The sequence below is a fragment of the Anabrus simplex genome, chromosome 1 (assembly GCF_040414725.1).
Source record: "Anabrus simplex isolate iqAnaSimp1 chromosome 1, ASM4041472v1, whole genome shotgun sequence".
NCBI classification, from domain to species: Eukaryota; Metazoa; Arthropoda; class Insecta; order Orthoptera; family Tettigoniidae; genus Anabrus; species Anabrus simplex.
In genome coordinates, this window is record NC_090265.1 from 394464978 (window position 1) to 394492435 (window position 27458).

Here is a 27458-nt window from a genome sequence, read left to right on the forward strand (position 1 = left end):
CAGAAATGGTAAAGCTGCAGGACTTGATGGCATATACCCTGAACTTATAAAAGAACTGTGGTCCAGCTACCAAACGTTGCCTTGCTTCTTTCTTCAGTGATGTTCTGCTCTATTCAAAACAGCTAAAATTATTGCTATCTTGAAAGCAGGCAAGGATCCCGAATCACCTCAAAGCTATAGACCCATTTCTCTACTAAATGTTACATACAAGCTTCTAGAAAGACTGATCCTCAATAGAATATCTCCTGCAATTGAACACCTTATTCCTCTTTAGCAAGCTGGTTTCCGGCATGGTCGAGACTGTGGCGATCAGGTTCTCGCTTTGACTTCCTTCCTTGAAGCAGGATTCGAGAGGATAATGAAAAAATCTATCTGTGTTCCTTGATTTCACGGCAGCTTATGACACCGTTTGGAAAGGAGGCCTTCTCCTGAAACTCATCAGGACTATACCATGTCTTAAAATTTTCACCCTGATAAAAAATATGCTCAGTAACAGATTTTTCCAAATTCATATAGAACATGTCCATAGTTGCTGGGAAGTGATTGGGTTACTCATCGGTGCGCAAGGATCTGTCACAAAATTTTCAGTGAATTCCTTCCTTCGTTTTTGTATTCCTGTTTCATATCTAAAAGATATTTGTTTAGATGTTTTACGAGATTCTTTGGCAATGGTAAATCATCATTTGTACTGTATGTGTAAAGAAAAATAAAGTTTTCCTGATCGGGGATAGGAGTAGGGCTACAACAGGGGAAATTCAAAATTAAAAAAAAAAACCTCATTTTATCCTAAGATATATAGTGCGAAAATAGATAATAATTTGATGCTGTTACCGTATGGTACCCCTTGTTCTAGGGCAGCTATCCCTTGTGGATTCTCTCTCTAAACTTAATAATGGCTTGCCACAGGGATCAGTCTTGTCTCCCATTCTCTTCAACTTATACATCCATGATCTCCCAGAAACCGTATCTCGCAAGTTCATCTATGCAGATGATATCAACCTCACCATACAAACAACAGACTTCAATGAGGCAGAAGACATTCTATCCCAAGACCTTGTCAAGATGGGTGATTATTTCAAAAATTGGCACCTGAAACCTGGTCCACTAAAGGCAGAGGTAGCTGTGTTCCACCTAAATAACAGGCAGGCGAACTATCAACCTACGATCAGCTTTGTAAACCACACACTGCAGTGTAATACCAACCCAAAATGTCTTGGTGCAACTTTAGACAGGTCCTTCATCTATCGACGCCATCTTGAGAACTGGCTGCTAAGCTTAAAAGCCGTAACAACTTGTTGGGTAGACTAACCGGTACTTCATGGGGCGCAGATGCATGCACATTACGAACAACTGCTCTAGCAATAGTATATTCACCAACTGAATATTGCTCCTCTGTATGGCTCAGTAGCTCCCACACTAGTCTGGTTGATGTCCAACTGCACCACATAATGAGAATTATATCTGGAACATTGCACTCTACTCCTATTCAGTGAGCAACATTCAGCCTCCTCACATCAGACGGCAAAGCACCCTTGTTAGACTGTGGACAGGATAGCGAAGAATAGTTACCTCCCAATACATCAGGATACAGATGAAAAAGCCGTAATGAGGCTCGAGTCACAGAAACCTGTCTGGAAGGCGGCAAATGAATGAGTTAATTCACATTTCAAGCCTGATAATAATATGGAAACGCGAATGGTCTCAATCACACCCTCATGGCATTGTCAACATCAGGGATCCAACTACAAAGTTGCCTGGGTGCAACCTTCCTCGCTCTACCTGGACCACACTCAACAGGATACGCTTTGTAGTAGGAAGAAGTGCTTCTGCTCTGCATCATTGGGGCTGGAAGGACTCTCCAACTTGTGACTGTGGTGCTGAAGTGCAAACCATCCTGCACATTCTGAAGGACTGCCCTCTGCGAGCTTTTGATGATTCCATTGAGGACATTCACTGAGTGACCCCTGAGGCACTCTCTTGGCTGGAAGAGCTGGACATTCGTCTCTAAGAGACTGAAAGACCCCCACATTAACCTTTTTTAATGTGAAGTTTGTATATATATTGTATGTATATAAAGTCCCTTTTTTTCCCCTTTTTTTTTCCTGTTAAGAACTTGTACATAGTCGATTGCCAACTGTAGTATCATACGCTAAATAAATAATAATATGATAATACGATAACTTTATCCCTTTTCTCTACGAGGTCAAGTATGAAGTGAGACGAGTCTTCATAGCGAGTTTTTACGACTGTATGCCCTTCCTAACATCAACTTAATCAGAGGAATTAATGAGATGAAATGAATGACGTGATATGAATAACTAAAACTGACTATAAGTTTATTTATTTTATATGTAGGCCTAAAAGTCATGTGCACCATTTATTGTCTTTTTACATTTAGAAATAATGCCTTCCAATGAAATATAGCCAGTATAACTCAAATACATTCATAAGATTGTTAAAGAATAGTGTAGAATGTTTACGTGAATAATTTATAGCCTAGAAGCCATGGGTTCACTGCACAAAATTTGAGGTTATCGCATATTGGACCCCACTACTTTTTATAGCTGTAAAAGTGGAAAAAAAAGGGGGTCTAATACGCGAGTAAATACGGTATTCAAAATCCTTTATAGAAGTGGTGCAGGTTTTTGGCTTGCAGAGAAAGCAATGAAAAACAAAAATATTAACTACCCCTTAGTTTAACTACAAATTGGGAAAAACTTTGTTAAAAACAAGATAATAAACCCATTCAACCCAAACATGGTTAAAACTTAACCTTCTTTAACCTTGGATAGTAAACACAACAGCTTCATCACAGGGAGATAATAATGTTACAGGTAATGTAGGACATGGCTACTGCAGCTGCAAGGTATTATAACCCAGTCCCCAAAGGATACCTCTTTGGTACATCTGTTGCCTTCTATTGCTTGCCATCACTCCTGAGATCATGATGCAAAAATCAAAAGAAATGCTGCATACAGATATGTTATCAATTGCACATTTAAAAATGGAATATTCATGGCATACCTTCTTGAAGAATACTGCACTATTTTACTGACCCTGATAAAATTTAAAAGGAATTTTAACATGAAGAAAGACATCTCAAAAATTCATGTTACTTACTGAACTGATGGTTTTACATGATAAAACCTGTCATAATACAGGCCATCACAGTTTCGACTATCCCCTCCCTAGGAAGCCTGGCATGAAAGACGCTCATTGTGTCGCCTACGCAGACTTGTAACCTCAGCAAGACCCTGGAGGGGGTGACCAGAACTAGTTGTATCCACAATCCAAAATCACACTATTTTTAACTTCACAAAAATCCAAACAACACAGCATTTATATGCTTTGAATGTTAAAAAGACAAGGGAAATTGCTGTCCACTGGCTGTTTAAGTTTTCATGCACAGAGTCCAGGCCGGATGTACTGCAGTGTGTTTCTCAACCCATTTCTTTGCATTAAATGTCAAACCAGATATTTTGCTAAAGGAAGGTTACAGAAATTAATATTATGTTTGTAAGTTGTACATACGTATGTATGTATGTATGTGTGTGTATATTATTTAAAGAAGATGCCATTTTATTACAGGTCTAATTGTTGAACAAGAGGACATGCCCTATAATGATATGGGAATCTGTCCTGATATGATCATGAATCCCCATGGCTTCCCATCTCGAATGACTGTTGGAAAATTAATCGAACTGCTGGCAGGAAAAGCTGGCTTGTTGGAGGGGAAGTTTCACTATGGAACTGGTAATTTAATTTTAAATACTTACAAAAGCTATCTTCTACCAATTTTGTAATATATGCATATTTTTGTGAACTTGTAATAATTGTGATAGTGAGGATAATAGTTTTTATTTCTTCAGTGTCTTTTTCCAAATAACAGTTGTTTTTTTTATTAAGTTAGTTTAGAGCCACTTTAAGATTAAGGTGTTATCGTGACTCCTAATTGTAGAATTTAAATTAAATTACAGTAGAGTGAAGTATGAGCGGAATATAAAAGATTTCAGTATTTTAACCTGAAGAGTTAAATTTTTTAATACAGACCAGTGTCTTTGAAAAACTTGATAATTTGCTTGCACAGTGAAGAAGATGCGAGTGCCTCCTTAATCTCCTTAGGTATACCGTGGTACTGGCGCCATTCATCGTACAGTGAACAGTCTGTAATGATATGCTTCACAGTCAACACACTATTGCATGTTGTACAGATGGGAGACTGTTTTTTCTCAAGAAGGTAGCTGTGACTTACCTTGGAGTGGCCGATTCATATTCTTGATATTAGGACTTGAACTTGCCTGTGAAGGTTGTGAAGATAGTGTTGTACTGTGATTCTGTTGTTACTTCATGGAGTTTACTGTTTGAAGTTTGAAGCCATTTTATCTTTCACTGTTGGTATAATTTCGTTTTAACATAAGTAATAATGTCCAGTGTAAGGGGTAGCTATTGTTAGATCAAGGATGACAATTTATTACGCCGGACCACATGTCATCCATTCTTTTAAAACCATTCTTCAGACATAAGGAAATCCCTTTTGAATGCTTGTACTATTTTGAGTGCAAGGGAAGAGAAGGTACATCGGAATGCAGTTCTACCTAGTGGTGTATAGGCCTATTCCGAGAATTCTAATTGCCCAGAAATGCTGCCAGAGACTGTTTGACTCACAAGTTACTTGGAGATTTTCTTCCCTTCTTGCATCATTCTATTCATAACTCGGATTGTCGCTGATAAGGTCGAGCTCAGGTAGTCAACTTAAGTAGGAAAAGAGAGTACAGGCGCTAATTAGTGAGACAGAAATACCGTAGCATTTCAGTTGTTTGTTAAACATGAGTAACAAGGGACGATCGTGTTTAGATCTCAAGGCAAGAAGAAATGTGATTATAGAAAGTGACAGGGGACTTTCAGTGAGAAAGCTTGCTGAAAAATTCAACTGCGGGAAAACTCAAATAAACACTATTATGAAGAATAGAACTGAAATATTAAAGGAGTCGGAGGAAAATAAGAATCGAGGAGTGAAAAGAAAGCGGGAGTCAGTTTTTTCAGAAGTGAACGTTGCGGTATATGAGTGGTTCAAGTGTGCTCTAGTGAAGAAACTGTGTGTGAGTGGACCAATGTTACAAGAAAAAGCTCAAGAAATCGCAAATAATCTGAAAGTTGATAATTTTGTAGCTAGCAGTGGTTGGTTAGATTGTTTTAGAAAACGTCATAACGTTAGTTTCAAAACAGTCTGTGAAGAAGATGGTGATGTGTCTGCGACTGAAATAGCGGATTGGAAAGATAGGTTACCAGACATTTTGAATAGTTATGAACTGAAGACATTTTGAATGTTGATGAAACTAGTCTGTTCTTTAGGGCAATCCTGAAGAAGTCACTAACTTTGCCGAATGAAAGTTGCAAGGGTAGGAAAATGTCAAAAGAAAGAATCACCATCATGTTTTGTTGTAACGCACTCGCTGGAAAGGTAAATCCTCTAATAATCTGTAAATCCTTGAGACCCAGGTGCTTTAAAATCATGGTCTTAAATTGTCTTGGTGTCGAATGGCATGCAAATGAAAAGGGATGGATGACATCAGCAATATTCAAGAATTGGCTCCTAGCTTTGGATTCCAAGATGAAGGCCAGAAACCGTAACGTGATCTTATAGCTAGATAATGCTACGTGTCATCCAGAATTATGGCTTTCAAATGTAAAACTCTTGTTCCTTCCACCCAATACCACTTCTCATCTTCAGCCATTTGATCAAGGAATCATTTAAGCATTCAAATTAGACTATCGGAAGAAGGTTTTACGGTCGTTAGTGGCACTCATGGATGAAGCAGACTCAGCTTTTGATTTGATGAAGATCAATGTTGGCGATGCAGTTTCATGGACAAAAGCAGCCTGGAATGCAGTCAGCGAAACCACAATAGGAAATGCTTTGCAAAATGCAGCATCGCTAATTGTACAGTTGAAGAACAAGTAGAGGTAGAGGTTCGAAATGAATATGATGAACTTCAGACTTTAGCAACGACAGCTGGATTGACGTATGATATTGAAGCTGAAGAAGAGAATATTCCTTGCTGTGATGATCTCGAGGGCGACTGACAGTCCCGACTCCAGAACGCACTTTACGGTAAGCTTTCTGTGTTATCAAGTTATACAGTAATTGTGTGTTGCACGTATCGTAAGGCCCATGTTTGTTTGCACCTCAACTCCTCATTCATTTTCTTCTTGTGATAGACAGCTTTTAATTCTTTTAAGCTAAATTTTCAGCTTTAATTTAATTCACTGCACTTTGTAAATATATCTAGCTATTCATAGCAGCCTTCATCAGTCATACAAAAGGACCATTTTGAATAAAACTTGTTATCGGTTTACAGAGCCCGAATCAGGACGAAAAGTGATGATGACAGTGAGGCGAAAGAAGAACAAGAAGTTCTGTCAATGAAGCAGGGACTAAATATGCTTAAACAGATAAAGAATTTGTGTGTCACACTGGACCGCGAGTACTGCGAGAACACTATGGAACCATTTAACAGACTTTATTCCGTTTTCAAGAATATTGCAGTTAAAAAAAACGTGCTAAATTCAGACGAAGCATCACGATTACTTCACGAAGCTGTAATGTTTGTAAATGATGTAAAATCACTTATAATAACTCTCTTTGAAATACTAACACAGAAATGACTTAATATAATAATAAAAATAAAGATATGTATGCTTATATTTAAGGTGAATGTTCTTTGCCGTTAAAATGTTCGATTATTTGTACAAACTTGTTTTAGCGGACACCTCTCGTAACGGACATTTTTCCTCGGAACCAACGGTGTCCGCAGAAGGGAGGTTTGACTGTATCATCATCATTATGTGAAGCTGCCTCTATGGATCAGTGGTAGAGTGTCGACCTCTGGATCTCAAGATAGCGGGTTCAAACCCGACATAGGTAGTTGGATTTTTGAAGGGTGGTAAAATGTCCATTCAACACTCCATGTTGTGCGATGTAGGCATGTAAAAGATCTCTGGTGACACATTTGCTGTTTACGTGACAAAATTAATTAAATCTCAGCCATAGACACCCAAGAGAGTTTTGGTTTACTTGATCTGCCATCTAGTAGGCCTAAAGTAAAATGGAACGTCGAAATTGACGAGCAGACAGCCAGATGGCGTCAAATTGAGATGTCTGCATACAGTAGCTGAGGCCATACGATTGTTATTATTATTTATCATTATGTGAGGGAAGTAGAGTCGTTGCTGGAATAATCTGGAACTAAGTTGTTAATTGCTTCATCTCGGTTTTGACTGCTAGCCTTAAGCAGTTTCTTGACTATTCGAGTACTCTTGTTCTTTATGGATTTTTCAGTGTAGTATGAACATAGTTTTTGTAGGGCTTGGGCTAAACCCTCTAGATCCTGAGTGTAATTGGAAGCTTTTGTTGTCATGTCATTAACTCCAGTACTGGTTTCAAAAAAGGATTGGAGTTGTAACTGAGGGGAAAGGACTGAGTGTTGGCTTCTAGAACTTGCTTAATTGGCGTAGGCATATCACTAATAGTTGTGCTTTCCTTCTCTGTCTTTGGTTTCTTATAATTTTGTTTTGTCTTGTGTTTCCCTGCCTGTTCACGTGTTGTAGGTTCAGTTGTTAGGGGAGGTTTCTTAAAAGCAAGGTTTTTCTGTTTGCAGTTTCACTGCTAGATAGTGATATTGGCCTCTTTGATCCAGCAAGATGAACACATGAGAGGTTTTGAGGACATTCCATAGGAGAGGTTAGAGTAGTTTCAACTGAGGGTAAAGGGCCACAGTTTTGGTCTTGGGAACACTGAAGAGTTATAGAAGTAGCAGTTGTCTGAAGAGTAGTTTGTGAGGGAATACAGGTAATATTTTCTTGATAGTTAGTTTTCATTTTTTGTGTATCCTCTACTAGTTGAGGAAATTCTGTTAGATTGATCTTGCCACGAGAATGGCTGTTTTGATTTAATGAGGTGTCTTCATTTATTATTTTATCATTATCAGGACAGTTTCTAGCTAAGTGCCCCTTAGTTTTACAAAGGAAGCAAGTGGGCATGTCGGAGGATAAATATATCCTGTAATTGGTACCCTCATATTCGATTTGGAATGAGTCTGGAAGTTTGTTAAAGTCTTCATTTTGAATATAAATCTGTCTCTGAAAACAGAATGTGAGAAAATCCAGGGATTGTTAGACCTGCTATAATAGGAGAGATTTTTGACATTGGTTTAATGCCGAGTTTCAAAAATTCTTCTTCAATAACAATATTAGGAATCACAGGGCAAACACTAGATAGAATAACTCGTTTTGTTTTAGATAGGAGAGGTCTTGTTTCCAAGGAAACACTGTTTATGAGAATCTTGGGGTATTTTGAAATTAATTCTTCAACTCACTTTTGACTTGCAAGGAAGATACATATTCTCCCATTAGATATCCGTGAGGCAAATCGGATGTTACTAGGGCTAGTCAGTTTTCCAATTGCTAGTATATAATCTTGGATACTAATACCATCACAAGATTCAATAACAATAGCTTGATCTTTGGTAGGATAGGATGGCATGGCTGCAGAGTAACTTATCCTTTGGTTTTTAGGAGATTAAGTATTTTAGGAACAGTAACAGGTTGTCATGAGGTTACCTGGTTCACAGGTACTGGTGGGAATGATGCTTTCATTATTTAGATTCAGTGAGTTAGAAAAATCTTGCCGACCTCCATCAACAGAGCCGGCCATTAGCGGGATGAGGTTAGTTATGAAATTGATCCTTTAATGTACGTTAATCTCCACAATGCAGATTTAAAACCATACTCACTTACAAAAGTACTTAGCAGCTTCACTCTGGTGCTTCAGACGGTAAAATATAGCCTAGAATTAGCGACAATATTACACACGAACATCATGTAAGTCACCCAGTTGGAAAATTGATTTGTATGTACGTAACACTCTTCCACCATACAGTTGTTATTTTGTGATATCTTCTATTGTCTTATTCAGTTGGTAGGATTTTAAAACAGAATGGTTGTGATGATGAACATATATAACCCTTCCTTCGCATTCTCATAATGCTTGGTTTGGTACCTGGATTGTTCTCAATTTTTTTCTTTATCATGTTCCTACATCCTGGAATTCCAGAGTGGTCAGTATCGACCCATGTGGCTCATTGGAATATGAAAACTTGCAGTAAAATATGTGTTATTCATTAGCTAAATTTCCTACATAGATTAAATCAGGCACTTGGGTAGAGATAAAGATCTAAGATGTGTTCAGTGTGTGTTTTTAAGCAAACTTTGTTTACTTTAATAGTACATCCTGTCTGACTTTTTTTTTATTTACAGTAATAAAAATTTTGGATCTGTGGCACCTCTTTGTACCAAAGTCCTTTTGATCTTCCTGATGTTAATTATATCTGTTTAATTTACTTCCTAACAAATTCCATTTCTCCTATCATTTATGCCTCGTTTATACCAACTGTTGTTTTAAATACTGTATTTGCTTCAACTTTCTCAGCTTAGAAGCAAAAGCATGTTCTGCACTTTTTTTTTTTATGTACAGTATAATGTTTTTATTTTTCAGCATTTGGAGGTTCCAAGGTTGAAGATGTGTGTGAAGAGCTGGCACGCCATGGTTTTAATTACCAGGGGAAAGACTTCTTTTACTCAGGTATCACAGGCGAGCCTCTTCAAGCTTACATCTATTCTGGTCCAGTAAGTTAGCCCTTCATTAAGTGTACTTATGATTCTTACACAAGAGAAATTTTAAACTGTATTATCTTCTGTGTTTTCATAGTCATGTTTATTTTCATCTGAAGGTTGAAGTTTGACAAGATGTGATATTCTGTGTATTCAGGTGTATTATCAAAAGCTGAAGCACATGGTGCAAGACAAAATGCATGCTAGAGCCCGTGGACCTCGAGCAGTGCTCACTCGTCAGCCTACTGAAGGACGGAGCAGAGAAGGAGGTTTGCGACTTGGAGAAATGGAGCGAGACTGCCTTATAGGCTATGGTGCAAGGTATTTACATCAAAAGAGAGGGGAGGGAATTCATAATTTTATCTTCATGTACCATAATTTCACATGTAATAATCATCAAGATGTACAACTTATAAACCTTGAATTTTAATATATATATATAGGAACTTTCCATTCTCCTTAAATATGTGGGAATTTTGTTGTCAAAAATTTGTTACCAATTTTTTTTTGGCAGGGGTTGGGGGGAGTGGGAAATCTTAATGGTTATTCCTTATTATTTTATAAAACTTTCTTTTGAACATCTCAGTAACCAAAATTTGATTATGGTAGTGATGTTTTAATAATATTGATCTGACACATTTTTCATAAAGAAAGAATTTACCTGCCGGGCTGAGTGGCTCAGATGGTTAAGGCGCTGGCCTTCTAACCCCAACTTGGCAGGTTCGATCCTGGCTCAGTCCGGTGGTATTTGAAGGTGCTCAAATGCGACAGTCCCGTGTCGGTAGATTTACTGGCACGTAAAAGAACTCCTGCGGGACCAAATTCCAGCACCTCGGCGTCTCCGAAGACCTTAAAAAGTAGTTAGTGGGACGTAAAACAAATAACATTATTATTATTATTAAAGAATTTACCCTACAGAGACTAACATAAAAGAGAATCAAGCAATCATCAGTGATCTGCATTTAGAATTTGGAAATATATTGAACATTTCCCTTGATAAATTATACCAATCCCTTATTCCTCATCCTATAAATTAATATTTGCCCCAGTTTGTCTTCTTGAATTCCATCTTTATCTTCGTATTATGATCTTTTCTACCTCTAAAAGCTCCACTCATGCTCATTCATCTACTAATGCCATTCCACGCCATCTCTCCACTGACAGCATAGAACATACTGGTTAGCTGAGCAGCTGATCTCTGTACTCCCAAGTCTTCCCAGCCCAAAGCTTGGAACATTTTCTTAACACCACTCCTTTTGTTAGAAATCAATTGAGCTGCTTTCCTTTGGATCTTCTCCATTTCTCATATCGAGTAATTCTGGTATGTGTCCCAAACATTGGAATCATACTCCAGTTGGAGTCTGTTGGAGCTGGAGTTCTGTCATGCTCTGCGAATCAATTATTCCTGTAAATTTTTTTTGCAGGTGGCGCCCAATTTCGTCATTTATACTTTATCCTAGTGACTTTCATCCATGTAGTATTTTCTGTTTCGCCAAGCTACTAGTAAGACCTCAATTAGAGTATGGTTCTAGTGTATGGGATCATCATCAGGATTATTTGATACGAGATGGTTGGTTTTTACTGAGTGTTGTAAGTCAGAGTAAATGAATGGTTGAGATAGGAAAGCTGTTTTAACATTTTGACATATCATTTTATAATTTTATTTCATTTCTTTATAAACTTTTTAACACGTTCAGTACCTGCTTCTGAGCGGGACACTTGAATGCCTGGACCAGCCATTTTCATGCCCGGCCCTCTTAACGTGCATTACTTAATAAAATCTACCATTACTCCTGAACTATAAATGTTAGAAACATGATACTTTGTGCTAAACTCTAGCAAATATTTAGGGTGTGATATCTGGTGCCACAGGTTCCAAAATACGTCTAATTTTATACAGCCTATCTGTACTTTCGGCATAATGATTACTGTCACTGTAGTGAAGCAAGGAATGAATATGAAGGAAGCGTGTTCGGAACAATGTTTTAGAAAATATCGGGGTATGAAAAACAGGGTCTTCAGTCCAGTACATTTTTATACAAGAATTTTGGAATAATCGGTTTCCACGATTGCATGAACGAATTCTTCGTGAAAGGCCGGGGTGCCGCGCCTATCGCTTGACTCGCGCATAGATTGATCTGCTCACACACATACTGATAAAATTCGTCATTCATGAAAATACTCACCTAACTCAAAATATCCTACTCATTCTCTGTTTGAACGTTTATACCTGAATTCTCTCTAAACGATGGAACAGGTGGACAATAACTAGGATGATATGTATCAGGCACTTCACTTTCCTTTATAGGCCTATGGGATTCGGGAATCGGAATTTCCTCGCCACTCTCACTTTCACTATCTGAGTCTATTTCAGGAATAAGTTCATCACCAGAATAATCATTGTGAACAATATCTAATAATTAATCTTCCGTAATAAACTTTGTTTTATAAGCCATTATACTACACTCGGTAAGAACGACACGCACTGCATTGGAATCTCGTACCGTCTTGACGCGCGAGGAAGTGCTGAGATATTCCCGCTAAAACAGCTAAGATAAATATTAGCCCACTCAACGCCAGGTTTAACTCAAAAAGATCAACCAACTTCCTGCTACAACCAGTAACGCTGACTAAGGTGTAAGAATGCATAGATGACGAATATAAACAGCATTGCTTCGCGCGGAACATTAAACGTCTTACGCCGTCCACGACCCACAGCATAGGAGCAAGCTTAAACGTCTTACGCCGTCCACGGTCCGCAATGAGTTAAGGTCGGTAAGAATACAAGAATTGATTTGATGTTTGATCTCATAAGGAGACACAGTTAAAGTTTTAGATCATTTAATCAAATTTTGAATAATATTATGGTTAGGGATTTGAGGTTATATGTAACAAGTCCAAGAATATTTTGGTAATTTACACTGCTGAAGAAGAGAGCCATTGAAGCTTTTCGATACATGTATGAATGGACAATAAACTGTGAAATGTATTGACAAGGTTAAATCTATGATTGTATGATTAAGCAGAATTTTTCAAACTGTCATTGATGAAATAGCTTGGAATGACATTAGTAGGCAAATAAGCTTGAGCAGGGTTTGTAAGAGTAGGAAAAATCATAAAGTGAAGATAAAGTTGGAATTCAAAAGGGCAGATATTCATTTGTAGGAAGAGGAATTAGGGATTATAATAATTTATCAAGGGAGTTGTGTGGTAAATTTCCAACTTCTTTGAAATCGTTTAAGAACAGACTAGGTAAAGAACTGTTAGGGAATCTGCCACCTGAGTGACAGCCCTAAATGCAGATCAATGGCGGTTGGGTTGGGTTGGGTTGGGTTGGGTTGGGTTGGATTGGATTGGGTTGGGTCGGTCTGCAGTTAGCAGCTGTTAAATTAAATTAACTTTGGAAAAGTTGACCTCGTCCAGTGTCTGTTAAAAACATGACGTGATCCATATTGGATATACCAATGTGCTGCAACAAGAGAAAATTACAGTATATTTGGAATCCTATGCAAAAGACTTGAATAATGTAATACAACTCACTCTAAACATACTATTCTCTGTGTTACCTAGTTAGTTTACTAATATTGATGCAGTAGTTAGTAAAATAAGTGGTACCCATCTTACACTAACTGTTAAAAGGACTAACACACAAAACTTTTATATCATGTCTTACATTATGTTTAGCCATTAGTTTTTATTCATATGTCCAAACAATGATTTTTCTCTTTCTGTTGTTTTATCATTTATGTGAAGAAACTCGTTAAGTCATCTGATATCCTTTCAGCATGATGCTAGTGGAACGTTTAATGATCTCCAGTGATGCCTTCAATGTTGATGTCTGCAATCAATGTGGACTATTGGCCTACTCTGGTTGGTAAGTTGATGTCCTTGAAAAAAGAATACATATTCTCTCTGAGTGTTGGAAAGGAACAAATAGGTCAGAAGGTGCCAATAAAATATATACACATTACAAGCAAAGAAAAAATTGTCTTAACATAACGAAGCTGAATGCACACACACACACAGAAAATTATGAGCAACTAATCATCTTCGGCTTTTCCAGTTACAACAGTTGCCCAAAATGCCCACCATTGGCGTCGATACACTTCTGAGTACATTTAACTACTGATCGAGCAACGTTTAAGTGTCCTCAGCAGTTGCAGCACATGCCCTTTAAGTTTCTTCCCAAAGTGCTGCCAGTGTAACTGGTTTTCTACAGTATACAACATCGTTAAGAGTTCCCCTTAGATAGAAATCCAACGGAGTTAGATCCGGTTAATGCAGTAGAAACTCAGTCGGACATCTTCATCCTATCCAGCAACCTGGAAGATTGTCATCAAGGTATGCATGGACATCTTAGTAGTAATGTGGTGGTGCATCATCCTGTTGGAAGTAAAATTCCTCATTTCCATAGAGTCTGAAAATAGTGGGTAAGACGGATGCGTGTATCACATTCAGGTACACCGGGCGAGTTGGACGTGCGGTTAGGGCCGTGCAGCTGTGAGCTCGCATCCCGGAGATAGTGGGTTTGAAGCCCACTGTTGGTAGCCTTGAAGATGGTTTTCCATGGTTTCCCATTTTCACACCTGTACCTTAATTAAGGCCATGGCCACTTCCTTCCAATTCCTGTCCCATCGTCGCCGTAAGACCTATCTGTGTTGGTGCAACGTAAAGCAAATAGAAAAAAAAAATTTTTTTAAAAAAGCCTTTCTTGACATTCTTTTCTTTTTTATTTGCTTCAGGTCCTAATTTGAACCGAGAACAGTACCCTGGAAACACGGCGTCCGCCAATTTTTCATTAAAAAGATCTTGCTATCTAATACTTAAAGAAAGCGACTAAGTTAGAGAAGACATGTTTTATCACGCAAAATAGGAAGTTGTTACGTCTTTTGACTGGTCGTGTTATTTTAATGACGGCCATTTTTAACCAATAGAAAAATGGTTTCTTAATTCTTGCACCGGTTACTCTAATACTCAGTGAATGTTTAGCAAGAAAACCTTTTATACATATGTTCTTACAAAATTAAAATTATGCTCTTGGACTTTTATGATAGTGAAGCATTGGTTTTTGTCCTCAAATTTAATCTGCTCGCACATGGTTTAATGTTTTTAGATTCAGAGGACTTTTATCAAGAGGACGTATATTCATAGTTTTAAGACAGTTGGTGCTAGTTTTTAAGTTTAGGTCATAGTGTACCTGTCCAAGGCTTCAGTACATAAACAAGTTACCGTGGTTCATAAATATGACGTTAGAATGGAGCACCATCGGTGAGCCTCGAACTCAGCCCAGTCGTCGAAGCCTCACCCTCCCCTACTAGAATGATTCGCTAGCTAAGTCGGTATCGCATTTTCGGGTCAGTAGACCGTCCGATGGGGCGGTAATTTCTTCAATAATACTCTCTGTAGTAGGGGAATATTAATTATGAGAGGAACACTATTTCATTACTAATGAGAAGAGAAACTATATCTTGTATAACAATTTTTACTATACTAGTGAAACACACCTTATTTACATGGGTATGCCATACAACATTGTACATGTGATGTTGAAGGTTATCTTGACGTTAATGTTCGGTAGTCTTTCTCTACACTTCATCATACGTTAAATTATTCAAACTTAAGAGGCGTTCCCTCTTGAACTATTTACACTATCTCAGACTTGAGAGGCGTTTTCTCTCTAATTATTTCACTTTACACATACACTGATCACTTTACACACAAATCTATTCAGTATGGACATACCCTGCTGTAATCCTGTTTATTTGCCGAGAATATACTCAAACTATATCAGGTTGTGATATAAGCCTACGAACACTTATGAACTGAAATATACGAAGGTAACCTAAATGTACACTCCCAAGCATTTGAAAGTCGTACCACAACATTTCCCTAACTTAATCATTGCTTAATAGGCCATGTAATAAACACGCTCATTTCATTAAGATTTTTATCAATACGCCTAACAGGACATTATTTACACAACGTTGCTACCTGTGGACAAATCATAGAGCGACTCCAATACCAAACATCATACACAGAGTATCATAGCACTTCCTGCAAGAAATGGACAAGAACATATACATTTCACACACTCACTCGAATCACAGATGGCGCAAGCCACCCGCTGTTGGTAACAGTGAACATAAACTTTCACTGTCTCCTGGAACGAACCCAGGATCTTCTGAGACGGGGTATATCTAACCTGGAATTCCCTGCACGCTGTAAATAATTAAGAACAGAAATTGGAGGGATCCTTCTTTTAATGCATATTGGAATCTGTACGACATTGGCAGTATTTAAATTGATGCACGTAATCGTTGTGTCGAGAGGAAAAAAACCGGCTACTTGTATTTGTTCCCTTTCACTGAAGAAAACACTTTTACTCCCCCGTTTAAAGGGGCTCATAAAACTCCAGCTGTTAGCTGCCCGTGACACACTTCCAAAGAGCGGTCCACTAAGCCTTCTCGGACAATGGTTTCACGGCAAATAATCTATCTCACTTCTTTCAATACCGGCCACAGTGGCATCACAACAAATCTCGGCTCTATATCTGGCCGTAATCAACATATTCACATCGCGATATCCATCTCGCGTATCTTAATGACAGATTCCAAGGGAACTTCACATTTTCATTTCACACTATATATTATGGCTACAGCCTGCTCAACCATCTCGTTTCTCCTTTCGGTACATCGACTACGATGCATATTTAATGATGAACTCCTACCACACGGGTCCAAATTACCTCACGCACTTGCGAGCTAAATAATTCGACGTAATATACCCCACTGTCTCGATCCATTCTCCAGGTGCCTTAATTACTAATTGGGGGATCTCTACCAGGTGAAGTGCACAAAAAAAATTGAATTACTGAAAAATCTTGATGACTCATATATGCTATGGAAAGATGATAACTGGAGTCATTTTTACAGAATATTTAAGCCCTCTTTGCTTGACAGCGCTTCACACTTAATTAATCTAAGGTCCTTATAATTACGTCATGCATTACCAAATCTTTATATAAAAAATGGAAGTAAAATATGATCATTCCAAACCATGAAGAAAGTATTCTATAAAAGACCCAAATAAAAATGAAATTATTATTATTATCCCTCTGAAATGGCATACTAGCGATCTACGTTACGTCAACATGCAAATTTACATAGTTACAATGGGTAACGACCTTCAAAGCTACAAATACTGGGAAATGTACTCAGCCTTCAGCATGCCACGTTCACAGCATTACAGGAGGGCACATCCATGAGTTTACTTGAAACCCATAATGTAGTCAGCGATATGAAGTTCTCTGGTGACCAACTGGCAATTCACGAACATGATGGCGACGTTCCAGATGTTCTCTGCTACCAGGTGAAATTTCGGCAAACAGCTAGATGTCACGTTCTCTCTGGTACACAGGCAAATTCTAGCATGCAGCTGGATATCCCGTCACTCCGACGCTCTTGTAGACTCCTTATGTAAATGAGGGGAAAATTATCTCATGTGAATGCATTAGTTTATTACACATCACAATTTAAATACATGGTTGGATCTGCTCAATAGCACGAGCATTCCAACCCAATGCCGGTATGTCTCTGAAGCCCGACACTGTTCCCTTCTCACCTACCCATCCTTTTTATGGACAGGTACTCTAGGCTCTGAAATTCCACTGGGTCACTTAGAACAAGTCACTGGTTAGGCCACTAATGCGTTAGCATTCTCGTATTTCACGACGAGAGTTTAGGCATATTCTATTGCACTTCGTCGTAAGTCTAGCTCCCTACTGCATTAGAAATTGATTTTAACGTGACACTGCCCTTAATTATGCCGAGAATGAGTCGTTACTTTCTTGGTAATTCACATTTATATCGAGCACGCTCGCTCCACACACTTCGCTAAATACGTGCCTATTTATGTTAATTTAGCTGCATTAGTTTAGGCATATATGAGGCTCGGCGCACGACCTCTTCGACACACGGACAGCGGTCATTACGGTTCCGTACTGTTCTGACTAGATTAATTAGCGGCACACTGTACTCGCAGACAGCTTACTTAGATTGTGGTTATTTCCACATATACTCACAGACTTTAATAAATCACTGCATTACACTGTTCACATAAAATAAAATTCCTTCATAAAGGACTGACTCACAGTCGCGACGAGCTAGCACCGAACTGACGTTGAACTGAAAATGCACTGGTGGTGTCTGCCTCTCAGCTCCTAACTATATAGGCGAGATGCTCGGATGCTCAGAGTGGGGGAAAAATGCAACCCCTTCTCAGAGTTTGCTCCGGTAATATGCAACGTAGAGTGATGAACAAGGTCTCAAAATGTAGCTCCTGTATTCCCATTTTTACTGAGTGAATGTTTTTGAAATAGCTTCGTAGATTCTCAAGCAATCTTAAAAGCATCCTTTTGTCTCCGTCGGTGAATGATGACGAGCACTAGGGGATTCCTTGTGTTCGCTGGCACGGTTAGGATCCGACATCTGGTAGTCATTAAGACACGCCCTTGTTTATGGCGTAGTTACCGCTCTGTCAGTTAAGTAGAGCACTTCTCGGTCTCATAATTATGCGTAAAATTCCCTGATTCAAATGAGTGTTTGCACTTGATTATCCATTGAGTATCTTGCGATTTATAAAAATTAACAGGGAAAAAAACAGTTGAATTCGATGAGTTGGCAGTGGTGAAAGAATGCGGGAAATAGGGTATAATGTTTGTTCTCCCGTTGGATATACTCTCTGGGCTCGGCTAGTTACCTAGATTCTGTGTCACGTGATAACGCGTCTCTTCTCTTCTCATACGTCTCTTCTCTTCACGTACAAGCGCTCTTGCACTGCCTCACTGCTAATTACCAGCAACTAGAGTTGGGTCACGCGACTCTGGATACTGCAAATCATGTCCTGGAGCGGGTGAAAAAAATTCTAACTTGGGCAGTTTTTATTCGTAGAATGACGCGGAAAACGGCATATTTCATCTCCTGGATATCATGACATACCATAGGTGACGTTGTGAACGGTCACAATAGGTTAATGTTTATGGATCCCGTTTTTAATTAGGTCTTGCCAGTTTTATAAAATTTGTATGTACTTTATGCATTGTTTATTGTAACTTTGTCTATGTATATTTTTCTTATTTTTGGCTGCTGATGATGCACACCAGCATCGAAACCGGTACCGAGTATAATAAAATGTTATAATTTTTCTTATAACATTATATGGTATTGAATAGGTGGACCTCTCTTGTTTCCATTAGATCCTGACAACTTTGAATTAACAAGGTTTTACTGTACATTTTATTGGCATCCTCTACATTTGAAGATGTGTCCTTTTGTGTTTTCATGTTTGCCCTTGTCTCATCTTTCTGTGGCTCCTTCTTTCTACACTGACCTGTTATGTGATCCTTTTCTTGTTCCTATCTTTCTCTACATGCCGTCTTTCTCTTTAAGGGATCTTAAATTTTACTGCTTAATTAATGATGCAAAAATGTTCAATACATTTGAACCTTGATTTTCATTATTGTCTTTGATCCTTTTCTTGACCGACCTTGGTATTTAGTGCCAGGAGTGTGCTAAAACAGACATATATAATGATAAATCTGGTTGTAGAGAACAGTAGAATGGTGAACGGATGAAACCCCACAAACTTTGCAATAATCTGACAACTCCAAGCCATGAGCTATGTCATTTTTAATGTATAATATTACAAACCTTTAATTAATAAAACATCTGGCAAACATTCCATTTTGTTACGTACAAAGATTAATCTTTGTTCAACAGGGCTTAAAGGCAGCAAAAGTATGAGTGAATATTGGGTATCGTAAATAACAGTCTTAATATTAGACTCCCAAGACAGATGATGTTTCTTTCCTTACTTATTTTTTTATAAATTACAATAGAAGTTCAAAAATTTGGGTATTAGAAATCATTTATTACAATTTTTGGAAAAATATCTTGCTCTTGCAGGGTCACCACGTTCCAAACAGGATTACTTTATTTTGAAATAAATTATATTGTATAACTTACAAATCTTATCTTATTGAAAGCAACTGTACTCATTTGCAGATGATGTTGCGATCTGGAGTGACTCAGAAGAGGAATTGGGAGAGAGAATACAAAGCTGGAATGAGGAGTTTAAGAAATATGGTTTAAACATCAGCAAGACCAAGACGGTGGTGATGAAAGTGTATGGGGAAGGAGCAGAACCAATAGTCATGTTAAATGAAGCTCAACTGGACAGCGTTCCAGTTTTCAAATACTTGGGTAGCGTTATATCAAATGACAACCTAGCAAAACATGAGGTGAACAATCGAATCAATAAGGCAACACAATTTTACCACCAGGTAAGACACCTGCTGTGGGATGAGCAAATACCCATGAAAACAAAAATGACATTGTACAAGTCCTATTATACACCAGTTCTTACATACAGTCTCGAAACCACAACACTGACCAATAGAGATAATTCCAAACTTCAGGCAGCTGAAATGAAATTCCTATGCACTATGATCCAGAAAACCAGGAAAGACAAGATTAGGAATGAGAAAATTAGAGAAGTAGGAATAGATGATTCTCTCCTCAATAAGATTCAGATATCAAGACTGAAGTGGTTTGGTCACATGAAGAGGATGCCAGTAAACAGAACTGCAAGGAAGGAATTTGATAGAAAGTTAGAAGGAAGACGACCCGTGGGAAGGCCACGAAGGAAATGGATAGATTTAGTTAAGAGCGATGTACTGCTGAGAGGTGATGATTGGGACATGTTGGTGGAGGAAGAATGGTACAAGGACAGGATGAGATGGAGGAGGCTCATATACCACACCCAGGAAACTGGAGATGGTTTAGGATGATGATGATGATGATGATCTTACAAATATTACTACGGGCTGCAAGTGATGTGATGCAGGGCCACAGGTTGGACACAGCTGCCATAAATAAAATTATCTAAAATACCATGAGCTTAGATTAAGTCCTAAGCAGGTGTTCCATGAAACCTTACCTCTACTTGAAGAGTTGCTTCATAACGAGAAACATTTTTCTCCTTGCTTCGTTTTAGTTGCTTCATATGCCTACACATTTAGTATCAGTCCTGTGTAATGTTTTATGAAAATGGTCTGATATTGCATATTATTGTAAGGTCCTTTGTGGTGTAATTGAAATGATTAGAAACTAGATTGGTTCATGTGCCCTGGAACTTAAAATGAGGCTTAGCATTGCATTTTCTGAAGCACGTGTGAAAATCTCAAGGAAGACTCGCATTCAGGATTACTGTTGCCAGAACTGGGTTGCAAACTTTAGATCTTTGAATGATGCAAGTTCTCAGTACTGTTGTAGAAAATAAGTTGACTGCTCAGATATAAACATTAATAGCAAATGTTGATGAATATGATTGTACTGTTGTTAGTATAAAAATAATCTTCTCTGTACATAATTTTTAACATTCTCTATTTTATTCTTGCCAGTTTCTTTAAATGTTTTTTGTGTCTTAGTTTCTGACCTTATGTTCGATCAGTCATGTTTGTAAATACTGATCATTATTTGGTTTCAGGTGTCACAGCTGTCGATCAAGTGCATCTGTCTCCACTATTGGCATACCGTACGCCTGCAAATTGTTGTTCCAGGAGCTCCAATCCATGAACATTGTTCCAAGACTGACTCTCAAGAATTATTGTGATTGAATGCATTCATTGTGATTAGAAAGACTGTCATGAATTTCTAAGAAAGAATAAAAATATTTATAAATTATTTGTAAATATCAGAAAGATTTGAATGTATTAAATTATCTGCAATTTTTCTAGATTATACTTTTCATTTTCATATTTATAATTAGAATCCTCCAACCCTTTGGCTGAACGGTCAGCGTAGTGGCCTTTGGTTCATTCGATTCCCGACCAAACTAAGTCATGTTTGTTTAATTCCTCTAGTTTAAGGGCTGGATGTTTTAGATTGTCTTAATACATATCTTCATGTGCATACAAAACATTACACTACCAACCAACATCGAAATGTGCAATAGTGAATATTGTATTCGGTCACTTATAACATCTCCTTTCCTCATTTTCAACTTCAAAAATAAAGGTGGGTATAATTGGTGAAAATTTCACATAATATAAATTAAGGAGGCTTGTTTTAAAAGAAGAAAAAAGAACATCTAGCATCATTAAATCAACACACAAAATATTTAAATTTCTACTTTACTTATGCCAAAACATTTGTACATCAGTACATTTGAACACTTTTGTATTAGCTCCCTCCTGCATTACCACAGCTGATTGGTCACATAACTATGTGCATGCTACTGCCACACAGCGTTGTGCTGTGCAGAGTATAAGGCTGCACAGTTTTGCAATATCATTGTGTGGAAACTATGTAAAAAAAAAAATTTAATTCTGATACCAACTTTTATGTCCAAACTTTTCCATTTTCCCTTCTTCACACCACAGAAGGAACTACAGTACATGTTTTCTTAGCTCCCAATAATTTATCTGGTTACACCAGTAACAAATAATACACAGCTGCACTTCGTATTATTACAAATTGCCACACTCACTCCATTCTATACAGCATATTCTCACACACATTCAACTTGAAACATGCCGTAAAGCTTGTTCTCTTGCTCATTTTCACTCCTGCTTGTGTACTGAATGCTTCCTAATTACACACTACACACAGCCGTATGGAACGCAGAGTTTGGAAGCTGGAAGGGCACTGAGAAGTCGAAGGTAAGAGAAGAGAATAACAAAGGCCAGTGCACAGATGGTCCAGAAGCATGGGTTCTATCATTAACTAAAATGTTGCACTTGCTGCCTGGTCACTTCAAACATTTTTTATGATTATTACTTTTCCTGATACAGTAGAAGTCAGTTATAGCGAGAATTCATAACAGCGAAAAATTTACTCGTTATAGCGGATTGTCGTTATATCCGATTTTTGTATAAAAGTCGGAAAAACCCCCATGCACATTAAAATCGGTATGAAACAGCAATCACTTAGTTCAAAACTTGCGTTTCCGCAGATGATATCCACACTATGACTTACTTGTTTGTTATTTTTCGTAATCCGATACTACGTGAAAGTGTATGTTTAATTTCATTCTGAAAAAAATATAGTACCATATTTCTCCAAATCCAAGATGAACCCCACTTTTTCCTTCAAAAAATATGTATGTAGAGAAATAAACTCGCAAAAAATTTACATGTAAATAGCATTTCCGAAATTTAACTAGACGCGAGAAGATATGAAATATCCTCTAAAATCAGTGATGTACTCTGCCATATCTCGAGGTGTATTACATTCTTACTTAATTTCCGTATATAAAACATTAAAATTAAGATATCGTTTCCTTCGTCTTTATTTTTAACGAGTCAACAACTGCTATCGGCCACGTTATTTATGCATCTACAATATGACGATCCATCAGGAAATTATTCTTATTGTCTATAAAACTCTTAATTTTACTCAGCGTCAGATATAACCGGCTACCGCTACACGCACGTCTCGCTTGCCGAGTTCAGCCAAATTCAGCAGGTAGCGATGTATGGGCCTAATCGCGGAGGTTGAATGTCAACGAACGAGTTTATTGCGCCACGGTATGGCCGTTCCGCGCTTGCGTTTTTTGTGCACATATTTCACAATTTCATCTTAGACTTCTTTAAAGCGTCCTTGTTGCGGACCACTGAATGCATTTTTTGTACTGTAAGTATGATTTTAGCTCTTTGTCTTCACGCTAACGCCAAATATTGGCTTTAGTGAGGCCTATGCCGTATTTTCTTGTGGCTGCACAATTATTCTACATTTCCTAGTGTTTAATAACCATTAACTTAAAATTGGCATCATATCGACTAGAACCCGTTGAAAATTTGCCGGCAATATGTTTCCACGTATCTTTACAATACGACTATCCATCACGAAAATATTCCTGCTGTCTATAAAACTTATGGCCGGTTTCTGGTATACCACAGTTACCTGTGAGTTACCTAAATGCGCTTGTAACTTTAACTGCGCTGTTAACTTTAATGAGTTTCCGGAAACTTAAATCCAGATTTATAAGCCCTGGTAATAAACAGTGCAGTTATCGTCATGTTTAGTATCTGTCGTCCTCCAATAGATGTCTCTACGCAAATGATTTTAGGGTTATTTTGGTAATATCTAGTTACTTTTACTAGCAGAAGTTTTCTACAATGAAAAATGGTTAGCAAATATGTACACAGTCATCTCAATCAATCTGATTAGCATCTAATAATCTCTCATAATATGAATATACAGTATGTACGATTAAATAATGCAAACATTATATATATTTCTCGTTCTTTCTTATTCACAGTACGCAGTCATCGTCTAAATTTCACCTTGATCGTTGTCGTCAGTAAAATTATTTTTTTTTGCTAGTTGCTTTACGTCGCACCAACACAGATAGGTCTTATGGCGACGATAGGACCGGGAAGGGCTAGGAGTGGGAAGGAAGCGGCCGTGGCCTTAATTAAGGTACAGCCCCAGCATTTGCCTGGTGTGAAAATGGGAAACCACGGAAAACCATTTTCAGGGCTGCCGACAGTGGGGTTCGAACCTACTATCTCCCGAATACTGGACACTGGCCGCACTTAAGCGACTGCAGCTATCGAGCTCGGTGGGTAAAATTATAAAAATACACAGCAATTTCCAAACAGATCACTTTTCACTGATCCAGAACACAACAAGTGTAAACAAAAAAAAAAAAAAACAAAAAAAAAACTTCATAAATGAAAACGTGCAGCACACTTTGGAACCTATCATTCCGGCACTGAAGTTCTGCACTGATGGTGCGATATCCATTTGTTCCCGCTGCAACTCCTACTCCTACTTAAAACACGCATATGCCGTTTTTCTCTTCAAGGATGCTGGATATGTACGGTAAGATTGTTGTTTCTTCAGTTTTTCTTCCGTATCTCGACGCCAAGTCTTACGTACAAAATGTTGCTTATTCCCGTTCGTATCTCTCTGGGAACTCACTCATTTATCATTCTTCTTTGACATGTAATTTCACCTGATCAGATGCCAAATTCTTCAAGAATTCCATTTTTTTTTCGTGCTTTCATGGCACAACTTGGACAACACGAAAGCATTACAATCTGCGATCTCCAACAGCCAAAAGAAAATAGCCATATCACTCAATTTTTCATCAGTACTGTAGTGTCCTAATGTACTCCTCGAACTGAGAATTTGTAGTTCATAATAACTGCAACGGACGAGTAATTTGAGATGTTTTACTTACACTGAGCACGAAACATGCATTGACAAAAATACTTTCGTAACTACTGACATGAAGTCCACTTGAGAATTTCAATCGACCCTAGCGAGCTAACCCCGACCTAGGGTGTGAAGTGTGTTTGACACAGATAAGAAGATGACATAACCTACAGCTCCCTGCAAGATTTTTAATTAAGTCCAGATGTTTTATGTTTACTGGGAGTCTATGAGACCTCACGTCACCGGTTAAAGAATATAATAACATTAAAAAAGCAATTAAAAATCGATATTTATTATTCAGCAGGCTTATATTAAATGTATGCCGGTACCTAAAATATTTATTATTTAATACAAATGTAAATATTCCATAATTTCAGACTGGGTGTTAACTAAGTGTTGGTGGGACACATGAAACAAAGCCTGACGAGAGAGATCTTAACATTAATTCTACTGTACACAGAAAGATCAATTTGAGCCTGATGAAAATCCATTTGATTCGAGTTCTATTTTATTTCACAATTAAGTATTTATTTATTTTCCACCTAGTCGATACAATGATTGCTTAAGGCAATTTTTAATGGTCAAAAGTGGTACATGTTTCGTATATTATCAACATCTTCAGCCACATAACACTGTTTAGACGAAAAATATATAAAATTGACAAAGTAATGCTTTAGAGGAAGTGTCCTTAAAATTAACATAAGATTGACAAGATTAAAACAAACAAATAACTCAAGAGAAAATATATAAATTATTTCTACAATAGAAAGCAGTCGTCAAGGAAACACGAAACATGTACCACTTTTGACCATTAAAAATTGCCTTAAGCAATCATTGTATCGACTAGGTGGAAAATAAATAAATACTTAATTGTGAATCTATTGAAGTGCGATACGGACCATGAAGATGATTTTATGTAATTCTATTTTATTTGACGATTCATTTGCCGTATTGCAAGATACATCTACATTAGAGGCGTCATACTCCAAGAAGACTATAACCTAAACACATGACACCATTTAAGTGGAATCAGTGACTAAAATCCAGTGATAACGCGGAAGTAAATGTACTGACCAAAATAATGTCAACTCCAGCACACCCAAGCACGTTAAAACTACAATGAATTACTGTAAATATATTATAACCAGTTCATTATCACGTATTAATGTTTACGAAGCTAATATAAGACCCTGTACGAGTGGCGCCTCATAGCGGTATATGTTGGAATCAGTTCTAACATAGAGGTAACTACAGCAAATACAGAATACAGCACTAGCTGCAGTTACCAGTCATTGCGCAGATAACTGTGAAGAAGCCGATAACTGTTGTTTCGGAAACTCGTTTTACACATATCACCATGTTAAGTCACTGATAACTACGCATCTACAGATAACTGTCATTCCAGAAACCGGCCATTAATTTTACTAAGCGTCAGGTACAATAGAAGCGTTATAACTCTGCCACTGAGTAGCCGCGGCTTTTCTAAGAATTCGAAGGGTCGCATGTTTTGATACCATTCTGCAGATTTGAGAAACACACAAGCACTGTACAAACGGTTGTCGCGGCTAGCGATGTATAGTAAAGAGGCGGTCGTTTATTGTCAAGGAGTTCTGTACTTCTGTGCGCGTGGGAAAAGAAGCAGCGTGGTTACCGCGGTAGTTGCCAGTGGTATCCATTAACTTTCTGTTAGGCCGCGAACACAACAACCCTTGAGTTTTCGCATGAGATTCTGAGAAAGAAAAGTCTTGGATTCGGAGAAATACGGTATCACTCCAGGGATTTCTGTGGCAAACATCTCAGGTTTCTTCTTCAAACAGCGTCACCTAACCTAACCGTATATGTATCATGTAAATAGCATTTCCGAAATTTAACTAGACCGGGCGAGTTGGCCGTGCGCGTAGAGGCGCGCGGCTGTGAGCTTGCATCCGGGAGATAGTAGGTTCGAATCCCACTATCGGCAGCCCTGAAAATGGTTTTCCATGGTTTCCCATTTTCACACCAGGCAAATGCTGGAGCTGTACCTTAATTAAGGCCACGGCTACTTCATTCCAACTCCTAGGCCTTTCCTATCCCATTGTCTCCATAAGACCTATCTGTGTCGGTGCGACGTAAAACCCCTAGCAAAAAAAAAATTTAACTAGACGCGAGAAGATATGAAATATCCTCTGAAATCAGTTATGTACTCTGCCATATCTTGAGGTGTATCACATTCTTACTTATTTCCGTATATATCATTAAAATTAGATATCATTTACTTCAGTCTTTATTTTTAACGAGTTAACGACTGCTATTGGCCACGTTATTTACGCATTTATTACGAAAACGTGTTATCCTCTTTCATTTCGAATTTTCTTTAGAGAACAGCAGTCGACGGGTATTATTAATCAACTTCAACACCGCCTTTGAATGCCAACGAGAGAGCTTGCAAATGCGCAAAGTGAGAAAACTATACCATACCGAAGATGATCGATCGCATTTTGTTGCAAACGTTTCAGTTTTCTTATTCAAACAGCGTCACATATCCTAACTTAACCGTACTATACGTATGATGAAAACACACTTCAAACG

At 38.0% G+C, this 27458-nt stretch overlaps 1 protein-coding gene across 2 annotated transcripts in view; it reads left to right on the top strand.

Moving 5' to 3' along the window:
- Polr3B (RNA polymerase III subunit RpIII128) overlaps positions 1 to 21464 on the top strand; it is a 236541-nt gene extending 215077 nt beyond the window's left edge. For both annotated transcript variants that reach the window (XM_067135003.2, XM_067135004.2), the window contains 5 exons: positions 3589 to 3753; positions 9554 to 9684; positions 9827 to 9990; positions 13454 to 13543; positions 21214 to 21464. In XM_067135003.2, the coding sequence (XP_066991104.1) occupies positions 3589 to 3753; positions 9554 to 9684; positions 9827 to 9990; positions 13454 to 13543; positions 21214 to 21343 (680 nt within the window). In that variant the 3' untranslated portion in view covers positions 21344 to 21464. The remainder of the gene's footprint in view (positions 1 to 3588; positions 3754 to 9553; positions 9685 to 9826; positions 9991 to 13453; positions 13544 to 21213) is intronic.
- Positions 21465 to 27458: the final 5994 nt, after the last annotated feature.